Source organism: Balaenoptera ricei, chromosome 11, assembly GCF_028023285.1.
Source record: "Balaenoptera ricei isolate mBalRic1 chromosome 11, mBalRic1.hap2, whole genome shotgun sequence".
NCBI lineage: Eukaryota > Metazoa > Chordata > Mammalia > Artiodactyla > Balaenopteridae > Balaenoptera > Balaenoptera ricei.
In genome coordinates, this window is record NC_082649.1 from 57,169,427 (window position 1) to 57,192,893 (window position 23,467).

Consider the following 23,467-nt stretch of genomic DNA (forward strand, 5'->3'; position numbering starts at 1 on the left):
CCCTATAAATCAAGAACTTACTTTTTTAACCGAGAAACTAATGCCCGAATTGTGTACTGAATACCTGGCAGAGAAAAAAAACAAAACAGTAAAAAAAGAGTGGCCAAATGCAGAGTACATGCCCCCTTTCAGTTAAACAAACTGGTGGAGTTAAGTAATCTAAACAAAGATATATACAAACAAAAATATCTTTAAATGTCATATTTTACCCACAGGAAAATAAGCCAACAGAGACGACATGAAGATATCAATGCTAAATGTGGCAGAATCGAATAAAAAACAAAAAACTTTGCTTCTATACGTTGCTGACTAGACTCAAGGATATTTCAATACAATCTCCTCCTTGCCTACAGTTTTATTTTCACAAACTCAAAAGATCTGGGTTGCCTCAAAGACATCTTGAGAATGTAGCCTGAACACCCCCTGCACTCTGTTGTTCTGTCTCAGAGTCCCCAACACACCCCCTCCCCACCCGCTTCTTCTCCCCCCAAGGTCCTGTCCTAGTATCTCCCAGCCTTTTCTCGGTTGGCTATCATTTACTACTCCTCCCTCCATGGGCCCCAGGACCTGGAGGATTGTGTCTAGCCAAACGCACTTATTCAGTAACAATTAGTTCACTTATCACACCTAGAACAAAAACAGCCAACCAGAACTCCTCTGTTTCCAGGAGCTAATTAATATTGTGATACTGATTCATACGATTCCAGGGGAAAAAAAGCAAAAAAACTTGATGTGTCTGTTCCACTTTAATAGAGGTAAATGTTTTACTGATTTTAATTTTTGTAGCAATACTGAGAAATAGTTAACACACCTCTGTTACAATTCAAGGACACGCAGGCTCAGAGAGCCATGCTGGGGCCACTGCACTAGCAGGTTAAGTCAATCCTGGACATAATGTTGTTTTCACCTGCCCTGAGTCCCTTCTCACTCTGTTAACAGCCCCTAGTCTTCCTTTGGGACACTATCTCTTCCCCATTCCACTTGATATATCCTTAGACTGCCAGTCAAGAAATCTTCTCCCCACAAATGTGGGCACACGATGGAGGGACCCAGGCTATACCAATAAGATGCACTCTCCCGGGAGACAGGCTCTTGAGCAGAGTCAGGAAAGGAATGAAAACAATTGGAGCAGGGCCACTATATTAAATCCCTGAAGCCACCCTGCTTCTTGTTCTCCCCAAGAAGCAGCCGTCCACATACTTCTTTCCACTTGCTGAGTCACTCCTCGCCTTTCAATAAACGTCTTTTGGGCTCAAGTTAGTACACTCAGTTTGTTTTGCCTGCCACCAAAGGACCCTCACTGATACAGAGACCAACTCCTGCTCTCTCCTGGGGACATGAAAGACAACCCAGAAGTGGTGACTAAACCTTGACCAGAAACAATCTGTAGGCTAGTACTGCTGCTTACCGTCTAGCTCAGCAACTGTTCTCAATTTCTAAGCAGCGGAACACATTCCTTTGGTGAGAGAGTGATTCAGAGACCCCCGCCCAGATTTTGGACTGTACCTGCCGACAACTTCCAGAATTTTCCCATACTCTTCACTTGGATTTTTTAAAGCTTTCCTCCTCGTGGATATGTTGTAAAAAAGGTCCTCCACCTGGATAGAAGATTGATTTTTCTTGTAAACTCACAGAAATAGATGGAAATAAAGCTGGGTCTTAAGGCAGAGAATCCAACTACATTTACCACCAGCACAGTTCTAAGCATTAGGGGAGGGGGCAAGAGATGGGGCAGCCTTAACAAAAGAAAGAAGGGATATTTCACCTGCCTCCCGCTTCACTCACTGATTTCTCAGATAGGTACTGGGGGTTACCTCCATGTCAGGCTCTTTGCCTTGTGCTGGGAATAAGAAGACAAATGAAGCACAGTACTGCCCAGAATAGCACAAGATTTAGTGGGGCAAACATAAACTTATAAACAATTACAATACCACATGGCATTCAAACTATTTTGCAAACTAAGAATAATTATCAGATATTTTAGGGGTTCTTGGAAATTACACTGTGGTCCCAGGTACAGGAATCCCCCTTAACGTGCACTGCAAAGTACACGTTCATTTCGGCCCCCAACCCCTCTCCACCTGCCTCATCAACCCCAGGGCTTGGAACCTTTGAGGAGACGTGCTCTGGCTGGGGCTGAGGGTGGTAGGGTGGGATGTGTAACACGACACTGGGGTGCTTTATGGGATCTCGGAACGGGAAGAGACCAAATGTGGCACCACAGAAATACGGCAGTGTAACAGACTTTCTCCTAATTAATGATACAATCTGTTACTCAGAGCCCTTTGAGTGAGTGGCAGATATTCGTTACATCCTTCCTTGATAGATGAGTAAAGTGAGGTTAAGGGACATTAAACGACTTGCCTCTGGACACACAACCACTGAGTGGCAAGGCTAAGACTCTGACTCCTCAACTGGAGCCAAGCTTAAGGTTCTTTCAATGCCAGCTACCCTGCCACAGATTTCTGTGGTCTCAACAGAAGAAACTCCCAGCCTCTTAAAAAAAAAAAAGGAGGCGGTGGTCAGGCTGCCATGCCACAAAAGTCAACAATCATTTCTCTTTCTTACAGGGTGATATCTTGGGGCTCCTATTAACTAATAAATATTCATTTTTTTTAATCCTTTGAGAACTCAAAGACAATTTTGTTTTTTATTTCAATATTTATACAGAGCTCTTTTTCAAAAACTTCCCCTCCCGTGTACCATTCTTACCGTGATCTGGGTCCCTTGATTGCCTGCACATGGTTTAGGTGGAGCTTTCAGCTTTCCATCTGAGTAATATGCTCTATCAGAAAATATAAGAGATTACTGAGAGCTAACAAAAAAAGAACAGATACTTATCCGAAGAGTAAAAAAGTAAATTACAGCAACAACAGATTAAAATATAGCCATGTTATAAATTGTCTTAGTTACCAGTTTCCTCTATTTTTCCACTTCCATAACCATTCTAATTGGATACCAAAGGAGGGGGGAAAAATCCATTTTTTGTTTGTTTTTTTTGGCAAACATTGCTTTTTAGTTCCTGAGTTCTGGGCTACAAACAATAGTTTTGCCATTGCCTAAGATGACTGTAAAATTTTTTTCAATCATTCTGCAATCATTTATTGAGGGGCTACCATCTATCAGGCCTGTAAACGCCCTGTAATAAAGGCAGGCCTTGGGAGGTTCTTGATTTAGTGAGGGGATAGACTTTTCCCTTAAGTGTAGAACAAGGTGCTAAGTGATCCAGAGTAGGAAAACATTTAGCCTGGGGTGGGGGTGGGGGGAAGTGTCACAGAAGAGATGACAATTCACCTGGGCTCTGAAGCAGTACAATCTCAGGTGGAGAGAACAGGGAAGACCATCCAGGAGGGGAAAAACATAAACAAAAGCAAAGAAGCTTTAGAGTATGCAGCAGCTGAGGATGTGTGGAGGGGAGAGGCTGGGAAGATGGGCTGAGTGCATTGGGAGGGTGCTAGTTGCTACGACAATGACTCGATTTCATCCTGCCACAGAAGGAGAGCTACTAGAGGTCCCAAGCAGGGGCATAACACCCCAGAGGCAAAGAAATGGAACCTGTGTCCCAGACTATTTCAGAAGACATTCACTCACAAGCGGCTCCCGAGTTTGTGAGAAGGGATTCTAATCATATCAGCCCAGCTAGGTCCTGGGGCTGTTACAATTTGCATCGAGTAAACCCACTCTAGCACCAGTGCTGCAGACTCTGAAATGCTCCATCTTCCATTACTGCACACACTCATCTGTTAAAGAGGGCTGAGAAACAGGCAGAACTGCCCTTTGTTGAAGCTATTTTCTATATAAACTAATAATCTGTATGATAAAAAAAAAAATTCTGTTTTTTGGCATGAATTAGACACTCAATACCCATCTTCCACTAGGGAATGGCCAGTGCTTATGAAAACAAAGGTGTGATTTTGATTCCCTGAATCCCCTTTTTGTTCTGTTCCAAGGTCATTCAACAGCCTCTGAAAACTGTGCCAACATAAGAGACAGCCAGTGGCCACCTGTGGGAAGGTGCGGTTGGGGGGCGCTCAGAGCGGCTAAGGAACCAGGATCCTTCAGCACCCCAGCCACGGCCTCATAATCAGGCCAAAGCGACATCCTGCCGAAGGCTAAGGGGCAGAATGACATCACAGCTCCCACGGACTCAGAATTCCTCTGTGTAACAGACACCTTGCTAGGCACTTGTAATCTGTTACATCGTACCTTTCACGAGTCCATAAAGTAAGATTATTACCTATGATGATCCCTGTGGATTATCAACTAATCCAAAGGCAGGAAAGAAAAGTTACCCAAGATCTAGACCAAAAAAGATAACGTTGGTGTTCAGATAGGATTACTTTGAGATGCAGGCAAAAAGCACATTTCAGGATGAATTTATACAAATAGCAGAGGACAGCACTATACCTGTATGCACACTTCCCGTCAGCTGTTTTCGTTGTAATGCTGACATGAGCCACATGGCTTATGCTGGCCAAAGCCTAAGGAAAAAAAGGAAATGGAATGAAAGAACAACCCACTGCTGGGTCACCCCGTCTCATCATTAACGGAGAAGTTATCTCAATTGCCTCTTCTGTTTTGTATTAACAAATGGCAACAATGAGCACTCTGCTCACTCGCTTTGATGACGTTTTAAAAAACAAAAAAAAAAAAAAGGAAGCTATTGAGTTGAATCTGTAGCATAATTACTAGAACAAGGGAAAAAATATATATATAAAAGTCCAAAAGGAAACACACCCAAGCATTTTTTTTGGCCACACCGCACAGCTAAGAGGATCTTAGTTCCCCAACCAGGGATTGAACCTGGGCCCCCGGCAGTGAGAGCACCGAGTCCTAACCACTGGACCACCAGGGAATTCCCCACCCCCAAGCATTAACATTAACCTTAATAGCAACTGTATTCAGGTGTAGAGTTATAGGTGTATTTAATAGTCTCAATGATTCGTCTTCTAACAAGTTTAAAGCCTGCCTTCAGAAATGGATAATGGGAACACTGCAAATAGTACTGTATACTATTATTCAAAACTGTTTTCTGTAAGCAATTTTATGTTTAGAAATATAAATTTAGGGACTTCCCTGGTGGCATGGTGGTTAAGAATCCACCTGCCAGTGCAGTGGACATGGTTTCGAGCCCTGGTCTGGCAGGATTCCACATGCCGCCGAGCAACTAAACCCATGCGCCACAACTACTGAGCCCTCGTACCACAACTACTGAAGCCCACGCGCCTGGACCCCGTGCTCTGCAACAAGAGAAGCCCCCGCAACGGGAAGCCCAAGCACCGCAACGAAGACCCAACACAGCCAAAAATAAATAAATAAAGTTAAAAAAAAAAAAGAAATATAAATTTAAAATTATGCAGGGACTTCCCTGGTGGTCCAGTGGTTAAGACTCCATGCTCCCTGTGCAGGGGGCCCGGGTTCAACCCCTGGTCAGGGAACTAGATTCCACATGTCGCAACTAAGATCCCACACGGGGCAACGAAGATCCCGCATGCCGCAACTAATACCCAGCCCAGCCAAATAAATAAATAAATATTTTTTTAATTATGCAATTAAGACTAAACAAATTAAAAGAAAAAAAAAAAAGACCATTTTTTTCCCCTTAAAATCAGGATTGGTTTGCTAGCCCTTTGGAATCTATATCTCCTTTCCCAAGGACACCATAGCATAAAAAAATGCAACCCAGGCACTGTGATGGGGTCTGTGTGACAGCATCTCAGGAGACAATGAATACAGCTGTGCCAGACTCAGTTCATTAACAAGGACCATGGCTCAGGCTCAGAGATTACCAGGTCCTAGCTAGATTTCCCTGGTATATGTAATTGAGCTAATTTTCATCATTAAAAATGTAAATGATTTTGCGACCTGTGGTAAGGAAGGACATTAAATACATCCAAAACTACAATGCTACCCAACACCAGGAAAAGAAAGGGCCACTGGCAGATGGTCCTGCTGCTTCAGGGGCCTTTGTACCGGCACCGGAGCAAGAAGACAGGAACATAGACTCTGGAGTCAAACTGCCAGGGCTCAATTCCCCACTCTGCCACTTCCTAGCTGTGTGCCCTGGCCATGTTTCTTAAACTCTGTCAGTTTCCTCGTATGTAAAACATGGTAATAATAATAATAGAACCTACTCTACGGAGTTGTTAAGAGTGAAAGGGTTAATACACACAAAGGGCTGAGAACCATGGATGGCACACAGCAATCCCTCAATAAATCTTCCCTATTTAAATACAACCCCAAAGATACCCTACAGCTGGGCTAAGGCTCCAGGAGGCCATGCACTTAGGAACTGACTCAGGAAGTTGCAAAGCCAGAATGAAACTGCTTTGCTAGGGCTGACCTGAGGCCTACTTAAAAGTCTGGGAGGGGGGGGGGGGGGGAACTTCCCTGGTGGCGCAGTGGTTAACATTCCACCTGCCAATGCAGGGGACACGGGTTCGATCCCTGGTCCGGGAGGATCCCACGTGCCGCAGAGCAACTAAGCCTGCGTGCCACAACTGCTGAGCCCACGTGCCACGGCTGCTAAGGCCCGCGTGCCTGGAGCCTGTGCTTTGCAACAGGAGAGGCCACTGCAGTGAGAAGCCTGAGCACCGCAATGAAGAGTAGCCCCCACTCGCCGCAACTAGAGAAAGCCCGTGCGCAGCAACAAAGACCCAATGCAGCCAAAAATAAATAAATAAACAAATAAATAAATTTATTAAAAAAAAAAGTCAGGGGGGCCTCAGGGTACACAGTCTGATGTTGCCCCTACCTGGAACAACCTGGGGCTCACTGTTAGCCAGAGGGTGCTTGAGACTACCCGGATTTGATCTAAATTGCAGTGACTGGGTCACAGCTGCCTTTTAATTTTAAAAAATCAAATAGGGAATTCCCTGGTGGTCCAGTGGTTAGGACTCAGACACTTTCACTGCCGGGGCCCGGGTTTGATCCCGGTTGGGGAACTAAGATCCCACAAGGCACTCAGAGAGGCCAAAAAATAAAACAGAATAAAATAAATAGATAAGTCAAGTAAAAGTAAACTACATTCACATGATTAAAAAATCCAAAAACTACAGAAAGGCCTAAAACGAAAAGTAATTGGCCCCATTCTCCTCCCCGACCCTGGCTCTCATTTCCCCCAAATAACTACTCCAAACAGTTTCTCTGGTACCTCAGAACCTGCGGAAAGGAATACAGCCCTGCCAACACCTGGATTGTAGCACAGTGAGACCCAGTGACACCCATTTCCCCTAACCTCCAGAACTGTAAGATAACAAATTTGTGTTGCCTTAAACCACGAAGGTTGTGGTCATTTTGGGGGGCAGCAATAAGAAACTAATACAAACTACTTGAAAAGGATACATATTTTTACTCACGAATGTTATTTCTATAAATTTATCCTAAGGAAATAACTGAACAAAACACATTCTATGTACATGAATATTCACCAGAGCATTAAACACGAAAAAAATGGCAAAGAGCATAAATGTTCAACAGGAAATTATCTAAATAGACTGCAGTATGTACAAGTAATAGAACAGGGACTTCCCTGGTGGCGCAGTGGTTAAGAATCCGCCTGCCAATGCAGAGGACGCAGGTTTGATCCCTGGCCCGGGAAGATCCCACATGCCGTGCAGCAACTAAGCCCGTGCACCACAACTACTGAGCCTGTGCTCTAGAGCCTGTGAGCCACAACTACTGAGCCCGTGTGCCACAACTACTGAAGCCCATGCGTCTACAGCCCGTGGTCCACAACAAGAGAAGCCACTGCAATGAGAAGCCCACGCACCGCAATGAAGAGTAGCCCCCGCTCGCCGCAACTATAGAAAGCCCACGTGCAGCAACAAAGACCCAATGCAGCCAAAAATAAATAAGTTTATAAAAAAAAAAGAACAGTATGTAGCCATTACAATTTATGTTGCCCTACATATACTGAATGATATCTTTATATCCACAGAGTATTGTCATAAAAATATAAGATACTATTTTTATCCATTTTCTATTTAATATATCCCTATGATACATCACATAATTTCATTCACAGATATTTCAGTATATAACTTAAAAGGACTCAAAAAAAAAAACCGATGAAACTATTTTTATACCAAGAAAATTAACAGTAATTTCTCCTTAATACCATCAAATAACCAATCTGTGTTCAAATATCTGTCTCAAAACAATTTTAGTTTGTGCAAATCAGGACCCAAGTAAGATCAATACATTGGAGCTGGTTCACATGCCTCTTAAATCCCTTCTAATCTATGCTTCTTCCTCCTTTCTTTACCTTTTTTCCCCCCATGCAGTTTACTTTACAAGAAACAAGTCTTTTATCATGTGATTTCCAGTCTCAGTACCATTTACCATGCTCCCCTGTTCCTTGTATTTTTCTGTATATGGGTAATTGGATCTAAGTATTGGTAAGATTCACATTTGATTTTGGACAAGAAAACTTGGTAGATGGTGCTATCTTCTTCCAGCAAGAGACCTGGGAGGTCTCTGTAGATACAGTTTATGGTGTATTAAGTATTTATGGATAGGGAGGGTGGGAGGGAGGGAGACGCAAGAGGGAAGAGATATGGGGATAAATGTATATGTATAGCTGATTCACTTTCTTATAAAGCAGAAACTAACACACCATTGTAAGGCAATTATACTCCAATAAAGATGTTAAAAAAATAAATAAAATAAAATAATTAATTAATTAATTATTTTTAAAAAGTATTTATGAACAATTCTCAGTTTTGGAAAATTGAATCTAAGTTTGTTTAGATTTGCATATATTTAACAAGTAAAAAGTATCATGTCTTATTGACCTGCTGAGAAACATATGCTGACAAATGGCAGAAATGTCATCACAGGAGGATGTTTTACACATTTCTTCAATCCTCAGCTTACCTCACCCCGAAAGCCATAGGTAGAAATATGAGCTAAATCCTCAAAGGACTGCAGTTTACTTGTGGTGAACCTCTCACACACAATCTCCAGATCTTCTTTCTAGAAGGTGCAAAAAAATCAGTGAATAATTATGTTACTCATTTTTCCAAATCTTTTTTAATTTCCCTTTTCTTGATTGAATCCAGGAAGACATTCCTCTTGGGAGAAGAGTTCTAAATCACCAGGAGCCTCCTCTCTGGGCATCCAGAACTCCATCAGTCCTGCTGCACCTTCTTCCTCTCTCGCCTCATTCCTCAGCCTCGTTTGCTGCTTCTGTCTCATCTCCCCTGAGAGTGGATAATTCACAGTTCCATCCCTGGACCTCTGCTCTGTCTACACTCACTGTCTTGATGATCTCACCCAGGCTCACAGATTTTACAAAACTCATTACTGTATTAGAAAACTTCTTTATTAAAAATCTATAGGTACATTTAACTGTAGTAATATATACATGACAAGATTTACCATTTTAACCCTCTTTAAGTGTACAGTTCTGTGGCATGAAGTACATTCACACTGTTGTGCAACCATCACCAACATCCATGTCCAGAACTCTTTCATCTCCACAAACAAACTGTACCCATTAAACAAAAGCTCTCGGGACTTCCCTGGTGGTTCAGTGGTTAGGGCTTCATGCTTCCATTGCAGGGGGCAAGGGTTCAATCCCTGGTCGGGTAACTAAGATGATCCCGCAGGCCATGCGGCGCAGGTCCCCAACCCCCTGGAAACCACCATTCTACTTTCTGATTCTATGCATTTAACTACCCTAGGTACCTCATACAAGTGGAATCATATAGTATTTGTCCTTTTGTGACTGGCTAATTTCACTTAGCATACTGTCTTCAAGGTTCATCCACGTTGTAGCACTTGTCAAAATCTCACTCCTTTGTAAGGCTGAATAACATTCCATTGTATGTATCTATCACATTTTGTTTATCCACTCATCTGTTGATACTTGGGTTGCCTCCACCTTTTGGTTATCATGAATATGTTGCTATGAACATGAGTGTGCAAATCTCTTCAAGACCCTGCTTTCAACTCTTTTGGGTATATACCCAGAAGTGGAATTGCTGGATCATGTGGCAATTGTTTAATTGTTTTGAGGAATCACCATACCATTTTCCACAATGGCTGCACTATTTTATATTCCCACCAGCAACATGCAAGAGTTCCAATTTCTCAACATCCTTGTCAATATTTTTTTTAATTTTTATTGTAGTTGAAATATTTGGTTTTTATTAATTGATTAATTATAACAGCCATCCTAGTGGATGTCAAGTGTTATCTCACTGCAATTTTTATTTGTAGTTCCCTAGTTACCAGTCATGTTGAGCTTCTCTTTATGTGAGTCTCATGGCTTTCAACACCATCAAAATGCAATACACCAAATTTTTATCTCCAGACTCACACATGTATCCAACTAACAGGCATCTTAAGTTCAACATACCCCAAAATGAATTTCTGATCTTCCCCCAAACCTGCTTGTTCCATAGCCTTCCCATCAGTAAATGGCAACTCTTTTTTTTCTATTTGTACAGGCCAAAACCTTGAAGTCATTCTTGACTCCTCTTTTTCTTACTCCCGGTACAAGCAAATTCTGAGAGCTTTGGTCTTCCTCATCCACCCAGAATCTCACAGCTTCTTACATCTCTGTCACAACCAAACCGTCCAAGGCACCATCACCCCTCTCCTGGACTGCTTCAAAAGCCTCCTCACTGCTTCTGTCCTGCTACAGTCTATTTTCTGCATTGCAGACAAAAGAGTTCTTATAAAACTTGCCAAAGCATGTCACCTCTTTGCTCAAAACCCTCTAAAGAGTATCCCACCTCATCCAGAGTAAAAGCCAAATATTTTACAACATCCTACAAGGTCCTACATGCTCAGCCTGGTTATCCTTCAGACCTCATTTCCTTTTAGGCTTCCACCCCCTCCACCACCCATTCTAGACACACCAACCCCATTGCTAGTCCTTAAGCGTGTCATGCAAGCTTCCATTTCGTGGTTTTTGTGTGTATTGTTCTCTTTGCTCAGGACACTCAACCTTTAAAGCTTCATGACTCGCTCCTTGACCTCCTTATTCTTCTGAACAGTGCCCAGCATGGAATAGGTACTCAATAAATATTTATTTTTCAAACAATCCCATCCATAAAAGCCTAAAGTTTCCAGAACAGGGAAAAGTCCCACCACTTCCTGCAGATGTAGCACACGAAGCACACAAACATCCTGCTGCTCTGAGGTTTTCCTTACCCTGATCCCGGTGCCATTGTCTTGGATCTGAATCAACTTCAGGCCTCCCTCTTTAATAACCACTTGAATACTTGTGGATTTTGCATCTAAACTGGCAAATCAAACAAAAAAATAATAATTTATTAGTCTGCAACTACTCTAATGCACATATTTTAATACGAGTCAAGGGATAAGAACAAATTCCAGACAAATATAAGATTCAGTGTGTTTTCCCTTTGTCTCACAGGCTCTGTGACTACACTGTTATCAGTTTACATGCTGTGTGAGAGAGAGGGAAGGAAGAGAGGGACGGAGGGGGGAACCGTCATTTCCAATAGGACATTCAGCAACATTTCTGTTCCTCTAGGAAAAAAAGAAAGGGAAGTTAGAAGTGGGACCTTTTAGCACATGCCTCTTTCTTACCTACTTTTCAACTAATTCTACCATCTGTTACTCAAACTTTATTCAGCCTCAGGTTCCTAAATGACCCTTATAAAATGTCATTTAAAAAGATTCTAAATGTTTTTCTCCACTATTTTCTTTATGCAAATATATTTATGTTGGGGGAAAGAAAAAATGGCAGTGCAGAAAGTTCTTTAAGAAGTCAACACATCTTTTCATTCCTTCAAAGAGTAACCTACAAGCATAGAGCACCTACAGAGCTAGAGAAAATAAATCCAGACTGAGGCTGCATGAGAAAGAGAAGTTTCCTCCTCCTCACAGAGAAAATTCTTTATTCAGAAATAAGATATTAAGTTACTGAAATATTAAAGATCTTTCTCAGGAGCCCCTGAATTTAAGTTGTACTTAGCCGTCTTGACTTACGTATTAAAAAGAGCGTAACTGGACTCCATACAAAATCTCTGCTTAGAGAATTATAATCCACTGATCTAATATGTGTAGCATTGCTGTAGTTTTCTGGCACAGTACAGTAACAGGCCCAAATCGTTCTGTCAGTTAATTCTAACATTAGAAACAAAAGCCAGCCTTTGTGAATTTAAAGTCAAAAGGAGAAACCGTCCCCAGTCTCCCTGTTCCTTCTTTTGTCTACCTTCTAATTCTCTTCCTTTCTCTCAGTGGTCCTTTCAGACCCACTCTTCTTTCAGTCCCATTACCCACAATGGTTGTTTGTGTTTTCACAACAATCCCTTTACAAACCTACCAATCTTCGCTGGGACATTTTTTTCCTTTTAACGTATAGATTTTATTAACATCAATGCATTTTAACACAAAGGATCTGACATAACGTTTAGGGACATTATGAGCCTCTGCCCTTTTTAAAGTTTACAGTTTACACCCAACTTTCTTTCCACGTTTTTAATCTCTTCCTTCCACAAGGTTTGTGTGACAGTTCTAAACTTCAGAATCCATAAAATCAGATATCTTCGAAGTGACCCCGCAAAAAGTAAAGGGCAGGAAAATCCTAAGTGGGGTCAATCACTTGGCAATAGGGAAATCACAAGTTAAACCCCAAGTCCACCGTCCTCTCCTAAAATCCCAGCAATTTATTTAGAATAAAACTCAAAATGAATTGTACTTCTGAATGTAGATGGATGACTTCTGGAATAAGCAAGAAACTGATAACACATAATACCCTCTGAAGGATGAAGCAAGTTTTTTTCCCTTTTTAAATTATAAAATTTTTATACATTTAAAAATCTGCACCGTCCGCATATATAATTTTTAAAGGACTTCTCTTAATGGCAACATGAAAATATTGCGTAACCCTCTCCTTGCCCCGCAACAACCCTAAAGTCTCGCGAGGACGCTCGAGGACCCATGAGGGGCGAAGGCAAGACCCCCGGCCTCCGCCGCCGCGGCCCTGCGCCGCACACGCCTTGGCTCTGGGCAGGGAGGCGTGTCCGCCCTATCCTGAGCATCGGCCCGTTAAGTCGTAGCCTCTAAGGAAGCCTTGACTCCCTTCGTACCAGTTCTCAATCATCTCCTTGATGGCATTAGCCGGGCGCTGGATAACTTCCCCTGCCGCGATGCGGTTCACCACTGTCTCGTCCAGCCGCCGGATAACCCCTGCTACCAGCGACATTTTGGCGCCAGAGGAGCCCAAGTCACGGCGAGAAGCTAACTGGAAGTGCCTTCAGCCAATCCCTTTAGAGATTCGTGCCCACATCTTTCCATCAACTCTGCTGACGCCGTCCTGCCCCACCCGCTAGCGGTAGCGCCGCTTCCGGGCCACTGAGCTATTGATTGGGCAGCTTGAATGCCAGTCAAGTCCGTGAGTTCCGGTTCTCTTAGTCCCGCCCTAAAGCGGCTTCAGTCCACTTTGCAGCTAGAAGGATGTGCGCCTGCGCACTAAAAATCGCTGTCCACTCTTCCTATTGGCTCATGTCTGGGGCTGAGGAATACGAAATCTCCAGCCAATAGGAACGGAGGTGTCGGAGCCGCAGGTTGGTGTCCCCAGCTGGGGTGATCTGGCGCAGAGTGGAGGAGGCGCTTGGGGCTCGCTCCTGCTCCTCCCCTCTCCTTGCGGCCTCCCGGAGGTCGGCCCAGCTCCTGTGGCATCCCGTGAAATGTGGATGACGCCCAAGAGGAGCAAAATGGAAATCGACGAGTCTCGGGGGTTCCGGGCCGAGTGGACCCAGCGGTACCTAGTGGTGGAGCCTCCGGAGGGCGAGGGCGCCCTGTGCCTGGTGTGTCGCCGCCTGGTCGTAGCCACCGGCGAACCCGACGTCAGGCACCACTACGAGGCCGAGCACGACTATTACGAGCGGTATGTGGCGGAGGGCGAGCGCGCGGCCCTGGTGGAGCGTCTGCGTCAGGGCGACTTGCCCGAGGCCGCCCCGCTCACTCCGGAGGAGAGAGCTGCTCGTGCAGGTCTCGGGCTCGCCCGCCTCTTGGCCTTGAAGGGTTGCGGCTGGGGCGAGGGGGACTTCGTACACCGGTGCATGGAGGTGATGCTGAGAGATGTGCTGCCCGATCACGTAAGCGTTCTGAATGGCATTGATTTATCTCCGGAGATCACGCGGCAGAGGGTCCTGGACATTAACCAAAATCTACGCAGTCAGCTTTTTAACCGAGCCAAGGACTTTAAAGCCTATTCCCTTGCCTTGGACGACCAGGCTTTTGTGGCCTATGAGAACTACCTCCTGGTCTTTGTCCGCGGCGTAGGCCACGATTTGGAGGTGCAAGAAGAGCTTCTGACCATAATCAACCTGACTCATCACTTCAGTGTTGGTGCCCTCATGGCGGCAATCCTTGAGGCCCTGCAGACGGCAGGGCTTAGCCTGCAGCGGATGGTTGGACTGACCACGACCCACACTCTGAGGATGATTGGTGAGAACTCAGGACTGGTGTCATACATGAGAGAAAAGGCTGTAAGCCCCAACTGTTGGAATGTGATCCATTATTCAGGATTTCTTCACTTGGAACTGTTGAGCTCCTACGATGTAGATGTTAATCAAATCGTAAATGCCATATCTGAATGGATAGTTTTGATTAAGACCAGAGGCGTTAGGCGGCCGGAATTTCAGGCTTTACTAACTGAATCTGAATCAGAGCACGGTGAAAGGGTTAATGGACGCTGTCTGAATAATTGGCTTAGAAAAGGAAAGACTTTAAAACTAATATTTTCCTTAAGAAAAGAGATAAAAACATTCTTGGTTTCGATAGGGGCAACAACGGTCCATTTCACAGACAAGGAATGGCTTTGTGACTTTGGCTTCTTGGTGGATATTATGGACCACCTTCGAGAACTCAGCGAACTATTGAGAGTGAGTAAAGTCTTTGCTGCTGCTGCCTTTGACCATATTTGTGCCTTTGAAGTGAAGCTGAATTTACTTCAGAGACATATCGAGGAAAAAAATCTAACACACTTTGCCACCTTGAGCCAAGTTGTTGATGAGCTTAAAGGGCATCTTCAAGAAGACGAAAAAATACTCGATCCTGATAGGTATCGAGTGGTGATCTGTCGCCTACAAAAAGAGTTTGAGAGACATTTCAAGGACCTCAAGTTCATTAAAAAGGACTTAGAGCTTTTTGCAAATCCATTTAGCTTTAAACCTGAATATGCACCTATTTCAGTAAGGGTGGAGCTAACAAAACTTCAAGCAAATACTAACCTTTGGAACGAATACAGAACCAAAGACTTAGGGCAGTTCTATGCTGGATTGTCTGCTGAATCTTATCCGATTATCAAAGGGGTTGCCTGTAAGGTGGCATCCTTGTTTGATAGTAGCAAAATCTGTGAAAAGGCTTTTTCATATTTGACTCGAAACCAACACACTTTGAGCCAGCCATTGACAGACGAACACCTCCATGCCCTGTTTCGGATTGCCACCACTGAAATAGAGCCGCTTTGGGATGATCTTGTGAGAGGAAGAAATGAATCAAATCCATAAACTTTTGTAGTACAACATTGAAACACTCAGCAAGAATCCAATTCTAAAAGCAAACATCTGTTTGATTTTCAAGTTTACTAATTTGGATTGTGGGAAAGCACCACATTATTCATCCAAATTAATCACAATTCAAATTCTTCAGACATATTTTTTTTTCCATCTCAAGAGGCAGCATGGGACTGAAACATGCAGACCTTTTTTTAAAACTTAATTTGATGGCAAAGTCATTATCTTTTGCTTTTATGATATAACTGTTTTTAAAGACATTTAGTACTAATTGAGTTGAATTAGAAGTCTGTTTTTAAGGTGTTTCGAAGAAACTTTAGCTCTTATTTTAACAAAGTGTTAAAATTCTGATGCATATAGTCGGAAATTATCAACTGCTTAAATATATGTTTGAGCCAGTTTGCAGAAACTCACATAGCAAGGGCAGAATTTTCTGAAAAGGAGGAACGTACATACAGTGGAGGTATTTTGTCGAACTATCAGAATGTTTGAGACTATTTTTTTTAGACATATTTCTGAGTCAAAGTAAATATTGACATATTTCCTCCTTCTCACCTCCCTCCCACCCGCCCTAGCGATAATGATATTACTAATACAGAAAATAAGCACGTAAAATTTTAGTCAGAGGAGCAAGAATTTTTTTTTAATTGCTAGTTTAGGAGGCTTCCTGCAGTCTGGAGATCAGACTAACCAATTTTTGGAGGTTTCCCCTGAATTTTTCACAATTGGGTGCTGTTTTATGAGCTTGCCTACTAAAGGACTACGGTAAGTATAGACTCTTAGGGGTTGCCCACTAGTAATTCTTTTTTCTACTCTAGACAGTTTGGCCCTGTCAAAAAAGGATGAGGAAAAAAAGATGTTTGCATCCCAGGATCAGGAGGTGTGAGATATTTTAGCTAATTTGTCCTATCTGCATGAGTGTTGCAGCTTTATAAAGAAATCCTGCTTAAAGGAAACCCTTTATTTTAAAGTGATATAATATCAAATGTTGTTTGTTGCTGGAAATGGATTTATTATAAATTTGACACTATCCCACACTTTGTGTATTTAAGACAGTGCACAAGTGGAAATATTTAACTCTCAAGAAGCAGCTTTATTTACAGATTGTAGCACTTCGTATTTCTAAGTGAGACATCTGCTTTGTGCTAAAACAGTAATTTTCAAACTTATGTTAACGATGAAAAGGAAATCTTACAGTAAAGCCAAATATGTGAAATGATTTAAGAAGAGGACCCAACTTAGAGATCCTCTCAAGTACAATTTGAAAACTTGTGTTCAAGTCCTGTCTTAACTATTGTAATGAATTTTTGTGTGGCCAATAATTCAGCAAATTCAAGGAACCAGAATACAAACAAGAATTTAGAAGGAACTGAAGCCTGAGCTATCAAAATAGATGCCATAAAGAGTCCAAGAACCAAAATTCTGCCAGTGGTTCTCAACCAGAGACAGTATGCCCTCTTTCCAGAGGATGTTGGGAGACATAAAGGGGACTGTTTTAATTGTCACAGTTATTGAGGGAAGTTCTGCTGGCATGTAAGCGTGAACGACACCCCATCCCCCGCAGTGCATAGGACAGCACAGCACAATAAAGACTTATTCCTCCCAAAGTGCCAGTAGACCCCCTGTGTAGATCCTCTTATATTTCAAGGGACAGGGCAAATTACCGGTAGAAGCAGAATTAGAAGGGCAAGTTGGGAAAACTGATAATACTTGATAGGGGAAACGAATTCCAGCATTCCAAGTTGGCTGGTAAGATGCAATCAAGGCCTTGCTAGGTTCTGGTAGCTCACAATAACATTTATAAATCAGTAATTGGTATTGAACCAGATTAAAGGGCTCTGTTCTATTATACATAATTGGTTTAGGGCAGAAAAGAATGTGTAATGTATTACTAAGATACGTAGCAAGAAGGGTCAAGTTAAGATTTGGGTTAACAGGAAGTAAACTTAAATATCTGGAAAAACAACATAGTGAAAAACCAAACAACAACAAAAAAAATCTACCGGTAATTTCCCAATAGTTTGGAGTATTGTCTTTCGTGGCAGGTGCTTTATTGAAAGGATAATTGGAAGACCTGAAAGCTGCTTCTGCTTTCTAACCCCAGTTCCTTAAATATTGAACTCTTGTACATTTTGTGAAGTTCCACTATATATTTTGCTTAAGGTAATAATAAGATTAGTTATATAGTCAGTGAATGTGGGGGAGGCATAAGCTAAGAATTTTAAATTCACCCTGAACAATAGAGAATTACCATAAACTAATCTTTGTAAAAAAGAAAAACAAAGTGTGTATTTTACTGTTTTCTGTACTAAGTAATTCTGTAGCTGCATGGCAGTCTTTAAAAATTTCTTTTTATAAAATAGTTGTTACTAGTCCTGTTGTATCAGTGAATATAGTTAAAATAAGTACTATTTTTAAAAAAACTCTATGTCCCCATATCTCCCATTCCTACTAGTTTTCTTAAAAGGTTTGTCTGTGTTTCCACTCTCCCATATTGCTGCTGAGACTGCTCTACCAAGCTTACTAAGTCCTTGTCAATATTCCTACCCTCTTTACACCACTGGCCACCCTTCATTAAATACTTGTTTAGTTTGGCTTCAGGGAGATATCATCTCCAAGTTGCTTTCTCAGTCTTCTTTGCACGCACCTCTTTCCCTTAAACATCTGTGTCCTTGGGATTTTTAAATTTGGTTTTAAGCTGTCTTATTCTACATCATCTCCATAGCTGATCTCTTTTTTCTTTCATGGCTTCACTTACCAACTTTACGCAAATGACTCCCAAATTCATATCTCCTTTCTAGACCTTTCCTGATTCCTATATCTAATTGCTAACTTAAGTCCACTTTGCTGTCTCATAGGTACCACAACATGTCCTTGACCTTGCCCCCCAGACCTGCTCCTCCTTTCCTGGTCCCTCTCTCAGTAAATGGCACCACCACTGCCAACCATTCAGTTGCCCTGACCCAAGCCCCAAACCCAGTTAGCCATGACTTTTCCCTCTTCATCCATCACATCCACTCACACACACCTTTCTGTTAAGTCTGTTGCCTAAACTTTTCTTGATTCTACAATGCTACTATCCTGATCAAGGCCATCAACCTACCTAAGTTATAGCACTGGCCTTCTCAGGCTCCATTTCTCTGGTTGTGAGCCCTTTCACACTGCAGCCAGATTGTTCCAAAAGACGTATCTGGTCATATCACTCCTCTGCTTTCACCACTGCTCTTGGGATAAGCCTGTTCAAGTTTCAGTTTATATGCCACTTCCTCTAGGAAGCCTTCATCAATACCCTCTAGACTAGGTGCCCCTACTGTGCACTCCCTAAATACCCTGTTCTTCCCCAGCCATATACTTAGCACACTTTGTTGTTCCTTCTTATTGATCAGTGCTAGACTGTAAGCTTCACAAGGGCTGGGACCATATATATGCTTGCGCACTGCTATATCTAGTGCTTAGCACAATGCCTGACATTTCAATAAATGTTTGGATGAATAAATACTTGTATAGTACTTTACGACCTTTGCAGCCCTTTCATAGTCTCCTTTGACCTTCACAGTGGTCCTGCCGTACCTGCTTGCTGGGTAATAGTTATCCACATATTACAAATCAAGAAATGAAACTAAGTTCTTTGTGACTAGGGAATTGTATTCCTAGAATTTAGTTCAGTGCTTGGTGTGTGGTTCAAATATTTACTATGTGAATGTTGTTGAGGAAAACAACTTAGATTGCAGTTTGCCTTAGTAAACGTAAGTAGTAAAGCTGAGTATACTCACATAAATCCGCCATGTAATATTGTCTTTACCTCCTTGATGTAGAAGTCTTAATTTTTTTTTTTTTTTAATTTCTAAAGGGAGGCTTGCAAAGGAACCTGGATGAGAAAGATTGGACAACTATTTAGTGGACTAAAACAATACCTCAGTAATTAAAAAGTTGCATTCAGTATTGGAAAAAGATAATGCTACTTAAGAGTTAATATCCATTTTCCTTCTGTAAGCATCAACCCTAGGAGAAAATGGCATCTTATTTACTTGCTCTTTTCCTTTACAGATAATTTCTGGCTCTTCTGGGATTTTAAAGTAAGTAAATTTAACAAAATGTTAGAAGAATGACTCAGTCAGCCCTTCTGGTCACTAGATATTCAGTTCACTTGCTTTCCTACCTGCAGAATGTCCTCATCACCTCCCCAAGGAAGGTAACCCGAAAGTGACATCTGGTCAATGTGTACTTCTTAGATTTGCTATGTTTCTTTGCTTTCTTGTTCACATGCCTCTCTGAACTTACTTTCTGGGTAACTTGGGCTTTCAGGCTTTGTGGGAGACCCATACCCTTAGTCTCTTTTTCCCTGAGCCATTTTTTTCCAGTTTAAGGGATTAACCAGTGTTACACTCTTCGTTGGACTTTTAATCTGAGGCCCACTAATTAATTCAGAGGTTTTAACAGTAGGCGTGATAGTCATCCAGTGATTTGATCCTTGCTGCAAAAGTGGGTTTTAGTCAACCTTTGGCGTATAGGATTTCTCGCTTTTATCTCTTTGTAATTGAGAAGTAGCCTCTTCCTACCCAGTAAGTACTTGAGTTTGTGAACTCTCTTTATTCCCTTGCTTTTTTGCTTGCAAACTGATGAATTCTTTTCTGAGTTCATCTCTTTCCTGTCTATTTTGTCAAATGGGGCCAACAGCAACCATAACATATTTTGTTTTCTTGTCTTTTTTTTTTTTTCTTGAGTAAAGGATAGATTCTCTGCCTTCCAGATTCTCTCGGGACAGTTTCATCACTCCATTAACATGCATCGCCCCTGCATAAGTTATTTCTTCCATCTTCCACTAGCAATTCCTGAATGCCTGCCAACTAAGCCAATGTTCAGTACGCTAGGTTTTTCGAAAACAGAACCAGTTTCTGTATCAGAATGGGCTAGGTTGCTGTGCGGTAACAACCCCAAAATCCCAACTTTTCTCTTGTAGCTTGGCTAGGGGCTTTGCTCTAAGTCAGGGATTGAAGAACTATGGCCATGGGCAAAATCTGTCCTGCTGCCTGTTTCTGTAAATAAAGTTTTATTGGAAAATACCCTTGCCCGTTTGTTTATGTATTGTCTGGCTGCTTTTGCTCTACAGTGTCAGAGTCGCTTAGTTGTGGAAGAAAGTGTCTGGCCCACAAAGTCTAAAATATTTACTGTGTGACCCTTTACAGAAAATGTTCACTGATCCTGCTCTAAGTGGTCCTCATTCTAGGACTCAGGCTGACCAAGCAGTTGTCATGTATGGTGTGGCTACTCATTTTGGGAAATGAAAAAGTCTGACAAATCACTTACAGGCCAGCCCTTAAAGCACTTTCACTGGCCAAAGGAAATCACATGGCCACACCAAAGTTCAAGGAGGAGTGTAATCCTTCCTCGTGCCTTGGAAGAGAACCCGAAATATTTGGAAGACAATACTACCGACTACACATATAGTTATATCTCCCTATTTGTAAAATTTCTTTGAAAATATTTTTTCTTTTTAATTGAGGCGAAATTACATTCAGTAAAATGCAAATATTTAATGTACACCTCAGTGGGTTTTTATATACACCCTTGAACCCATCACCCAAATCAAGATACTGAACATTTCTAGTACCCCAGTCAGTGCCCTATGCCCCCCACACACACACAAATAACCGCTATTCTGACCTTTATCACCATGGATTACCTTTGTCTGTTTTAAAGCTTCATGTAAATGTAATAATTATATGTACTCTTTTGTTCAACATTGTGTCTGTGAGCCATCCATGTTGCGTGTAGCAGCAATTCGTTTTTTACTTCTGTGTAGTATACCATTGTATGACTTATACCACAATTTATGAATCCATTCTACTGTTGATGGAAATTTTGGTTGTTTCCAGTTTGTGGTTATTATGAATAAAGTTGCTATGAACATTTTTGTGTCTGTCTTTCAGTGAACATGAGCACCCATTTTTCTTGGTATTCTCCTTGGTATATACCCTGCTTCCACACTTCCCTCATAATTATTCGCACAGCAACTAAACTGATCCTTATTTTTAAATATAAATCAGCATGCCAGTCCTCTGTTCAGAATCCTCCAGTGGCTTACTATCACAATTAGAATAAGATCCAAGGTCTATCATGGTCTGCAAGATCTGTACCCACACACACCCTTTTTCTTCCTACCCCATCCTACATCATATCCTTTATCCCTTCCCTTCCCCCAACTTGCTCTGCTGTGTACTAGACATTGCTGGTAAATTGGGGATTGAAGATAAATGGTTTGAGCCCGTCGTTAAAGTGGTTGTAGTCTACATAGATAATTTTAACAAGCCATGACACTGGTTTATGTTAAGTCAATTACTAGTTCTGTAGGGAATAAGAGGCAAATACGCCCTATGATTAAAATAATTAGTATAACATAATTTACAGTAATATTTAACTCCTGGAAGGGATTTAGAGAAGTAAGATTAAAATGTAAAACCCCGTTGATAAATTCAAGAAATGTGTAAGGTCTCGCATTTTAGTTCCACTGATTATGAATTAGAGTTCACCAACTTGGTTTACATTATTACAATTTACTATTACATGTTCACTTCCATGAGGGGTAGGTGGGGGCTGAGAGGGGTGAACAGGGGTGAGAAGGCATTGGAATAAATAAGTGCTGATATTAAGCACAGTCCAAAATAGCAGTCATAACAAAGGCCTCCTTAAATTATTGGTACATTATTGGTTATTATAAAATAACTGAAAGAATTTGACTTAAGCACTTACCACATTTTTTATAACTTTACTGATGTATCGATACAATGAAGTAACAATAAACTGCACCTATTTAAAGTATAAAATTTGATTTGTTTTGACATAAATGCATGAAACTCACCACAATCAAAACACTTCCTCACCCGCAAAAGTTTGCCATTTGGTTTTGACTAATGGGAAGGAAATTTTACTCCAATTTAAGGGGGAGGATGTCTCTCAGAACCACCACTGTCAACTTCCCTCCATTTGCCAGCCAGCCTTGTACACCTCCGTGGCTCTCCATCACTACCCCACTCCAGGGCCACTGACCAACTAACCCAGTCTCATATGCCAGTTCCACATTTCCGGGCAGGAACTTGTGGCAGTCCAGTCTTTGATGTCTTCCCTGAGGCCAGAGTGATGGTTGTGAAGGGAAGGGTCCCATAATGTATTTGATAGGGATTTCTGGTTGTGAGAACCAACAAGCACTAGCTTAAAGGGAAAGAAGGGAATGCTTAGAGAAATACAGAAGTATTTTACAGAAGGCATGTGGGGGAATTGAATTCAGTGGTCATTCAGCAATTATTTAATGAAGGCCCGCTAGAGCCAGGCACTGGTCTGGACACTGGAGATTCAGATTTTGAAGCCAAATAAATTTCCTACCCTCATGGATCTTGTGTGTTCCCTCTGCACGTCTGCTACATTCTCTTCTCTGAACACCAGCCTCCACTGCTCATATATATATTTTTAATGGGAGAACATTGTTATGACTGGAAAGATATTTTTCTTGAAAGGGGTCCATAACATACAGCTCCAGGCCCCCAGTCCTGCGGTTGGGGTGGGTTGAAGAGGAAGACTCTACAGAAGAGTTTGGGCTGGGCAGACACACCAAAAGTTGTCTATCACATCTCTGGTGGTTAAGCAACCATTGATATTCAAAACCGTTCCGATGGATTTATTGTCCCCTGTTATCAGAGTTCTCATTGATCCTTCTGAGGCAGAATTTATAGAACTGAATGTTAAAGAATCCATAGAAAGCTCATTTATCCCAACTCCTTTACAGGTAAAGAAATTGGGTCCCAGATTGGGGCCTAAGGTTATTCTGAATTACACAGCAGAACCGGTTCCCCCTCAAGGGATAACACATAACAATATCTTTGAGCTGTTTAGCAGATACAGAAACGCCCACCAGGTGGGAGAAGTTAAGGACAGTATGCCACCCACAAGCATGTCGACCCCAGGCCAGT

At 42.0% G+C, this 23,467-nt stretch overlaps 2 protein-coding genes and 1 non-coding gene across 5 annotated transcripts in view; 1 reads left to right on the plus strand and 2 right to left on the minus strand.

Annotated features, from left to right (window-relative positions):
- The window catches only part of MLH1 (mutL homolog 1), a 48,872-nt gene extending 35,551 nt beyond the window's left edge, over positions 1-13,321 (minus strand). The window contains exons 1-7 of the mRNA XM_059939132.1: positions 13,071-13,321; positions 11,164-11,254; positions 8,878-8,976; positions 4,408-4,481; positions 2,713-2,785; positions 1,507-1,598; positions 22-64 (exon numbers count right to left, since the gene is read on the minus strand). Of these exons, the coding sequence (XP_059795115.1) occupies positions 22-64; positions 1,507-1,598; positions 2,713-2,785; positions 4,408-4,481; positions 8,878-8,976; positions 11,164-11,254; positions 13,071-13,186 (588 nt within the window). The 5' untranslated portion in view covers positions 13,187-13,321. The remainder of the gene's footprint in view (positions 1-21; positions 65-1,506; positions 1,599-2,712; positions 2,786-4,407; positions 4,482-8,877; positions 8,977-11,163; positions 11,255-13,070) is intronic.
- TRNAE-CUC (transfer RNA glutamic acid (anticodon CUC)) lies at positions 4,783-4,855 on the minus strand. The gene has a single exon. It is a non-coding gene; the product is annotated as a tRNA-Glu (tRNA).
- Positions 13,322-13,552: 231 nt separating the features above from the next.
- EPM2AIP1 (EPM2A interacting protein 1) lies at positions 13,553-21,406 on the plus strand. 3 transcript variants are annotated; one of them, XM_059939157.1, is made up of 3 exons: positions 13,553-16,268; positions 19,551-19,579; positions 20,690-21,406. In XM_059939157.1, the coding sequence occupies exon 1, from the start codon at positions 13,671-13,673 to the stop codon at positions 15,495-15,497; it is 1,827 nt and encodes a 608-aa protein (XP_059795140.1). In that variant the 5' UTR covers positions 13,553-13,670; the 3' UTR covers positions 15,498-16,268; positions 19,551-19,579; positions 20,690-21,406. The 3 variants fall into 3 exon arrangements, with proteins under 3 accessions (XP_059795140.1, XP_059795139.1, XP_059795138.1); XM_059939156.1 differs by having other exon boundaries at positions 13,553-19,579; XM_059939155.1 differs by lacking the exon at positions 20,690-21,406 and having other exon boundaries at positions 19,551-20,566.
- Positions 21,407-23,467: the final 2,061 nt, after the last annotated feature.

Coding starts and splice junctions, on each gene's coding strand:
- EPM2AIP1 (XM_059939156.1), top strand. CDS start 13,671: ATGTGGATGACGCCCAAGAGGAGCAAAATGGAAATCGACGAGTCTCGG.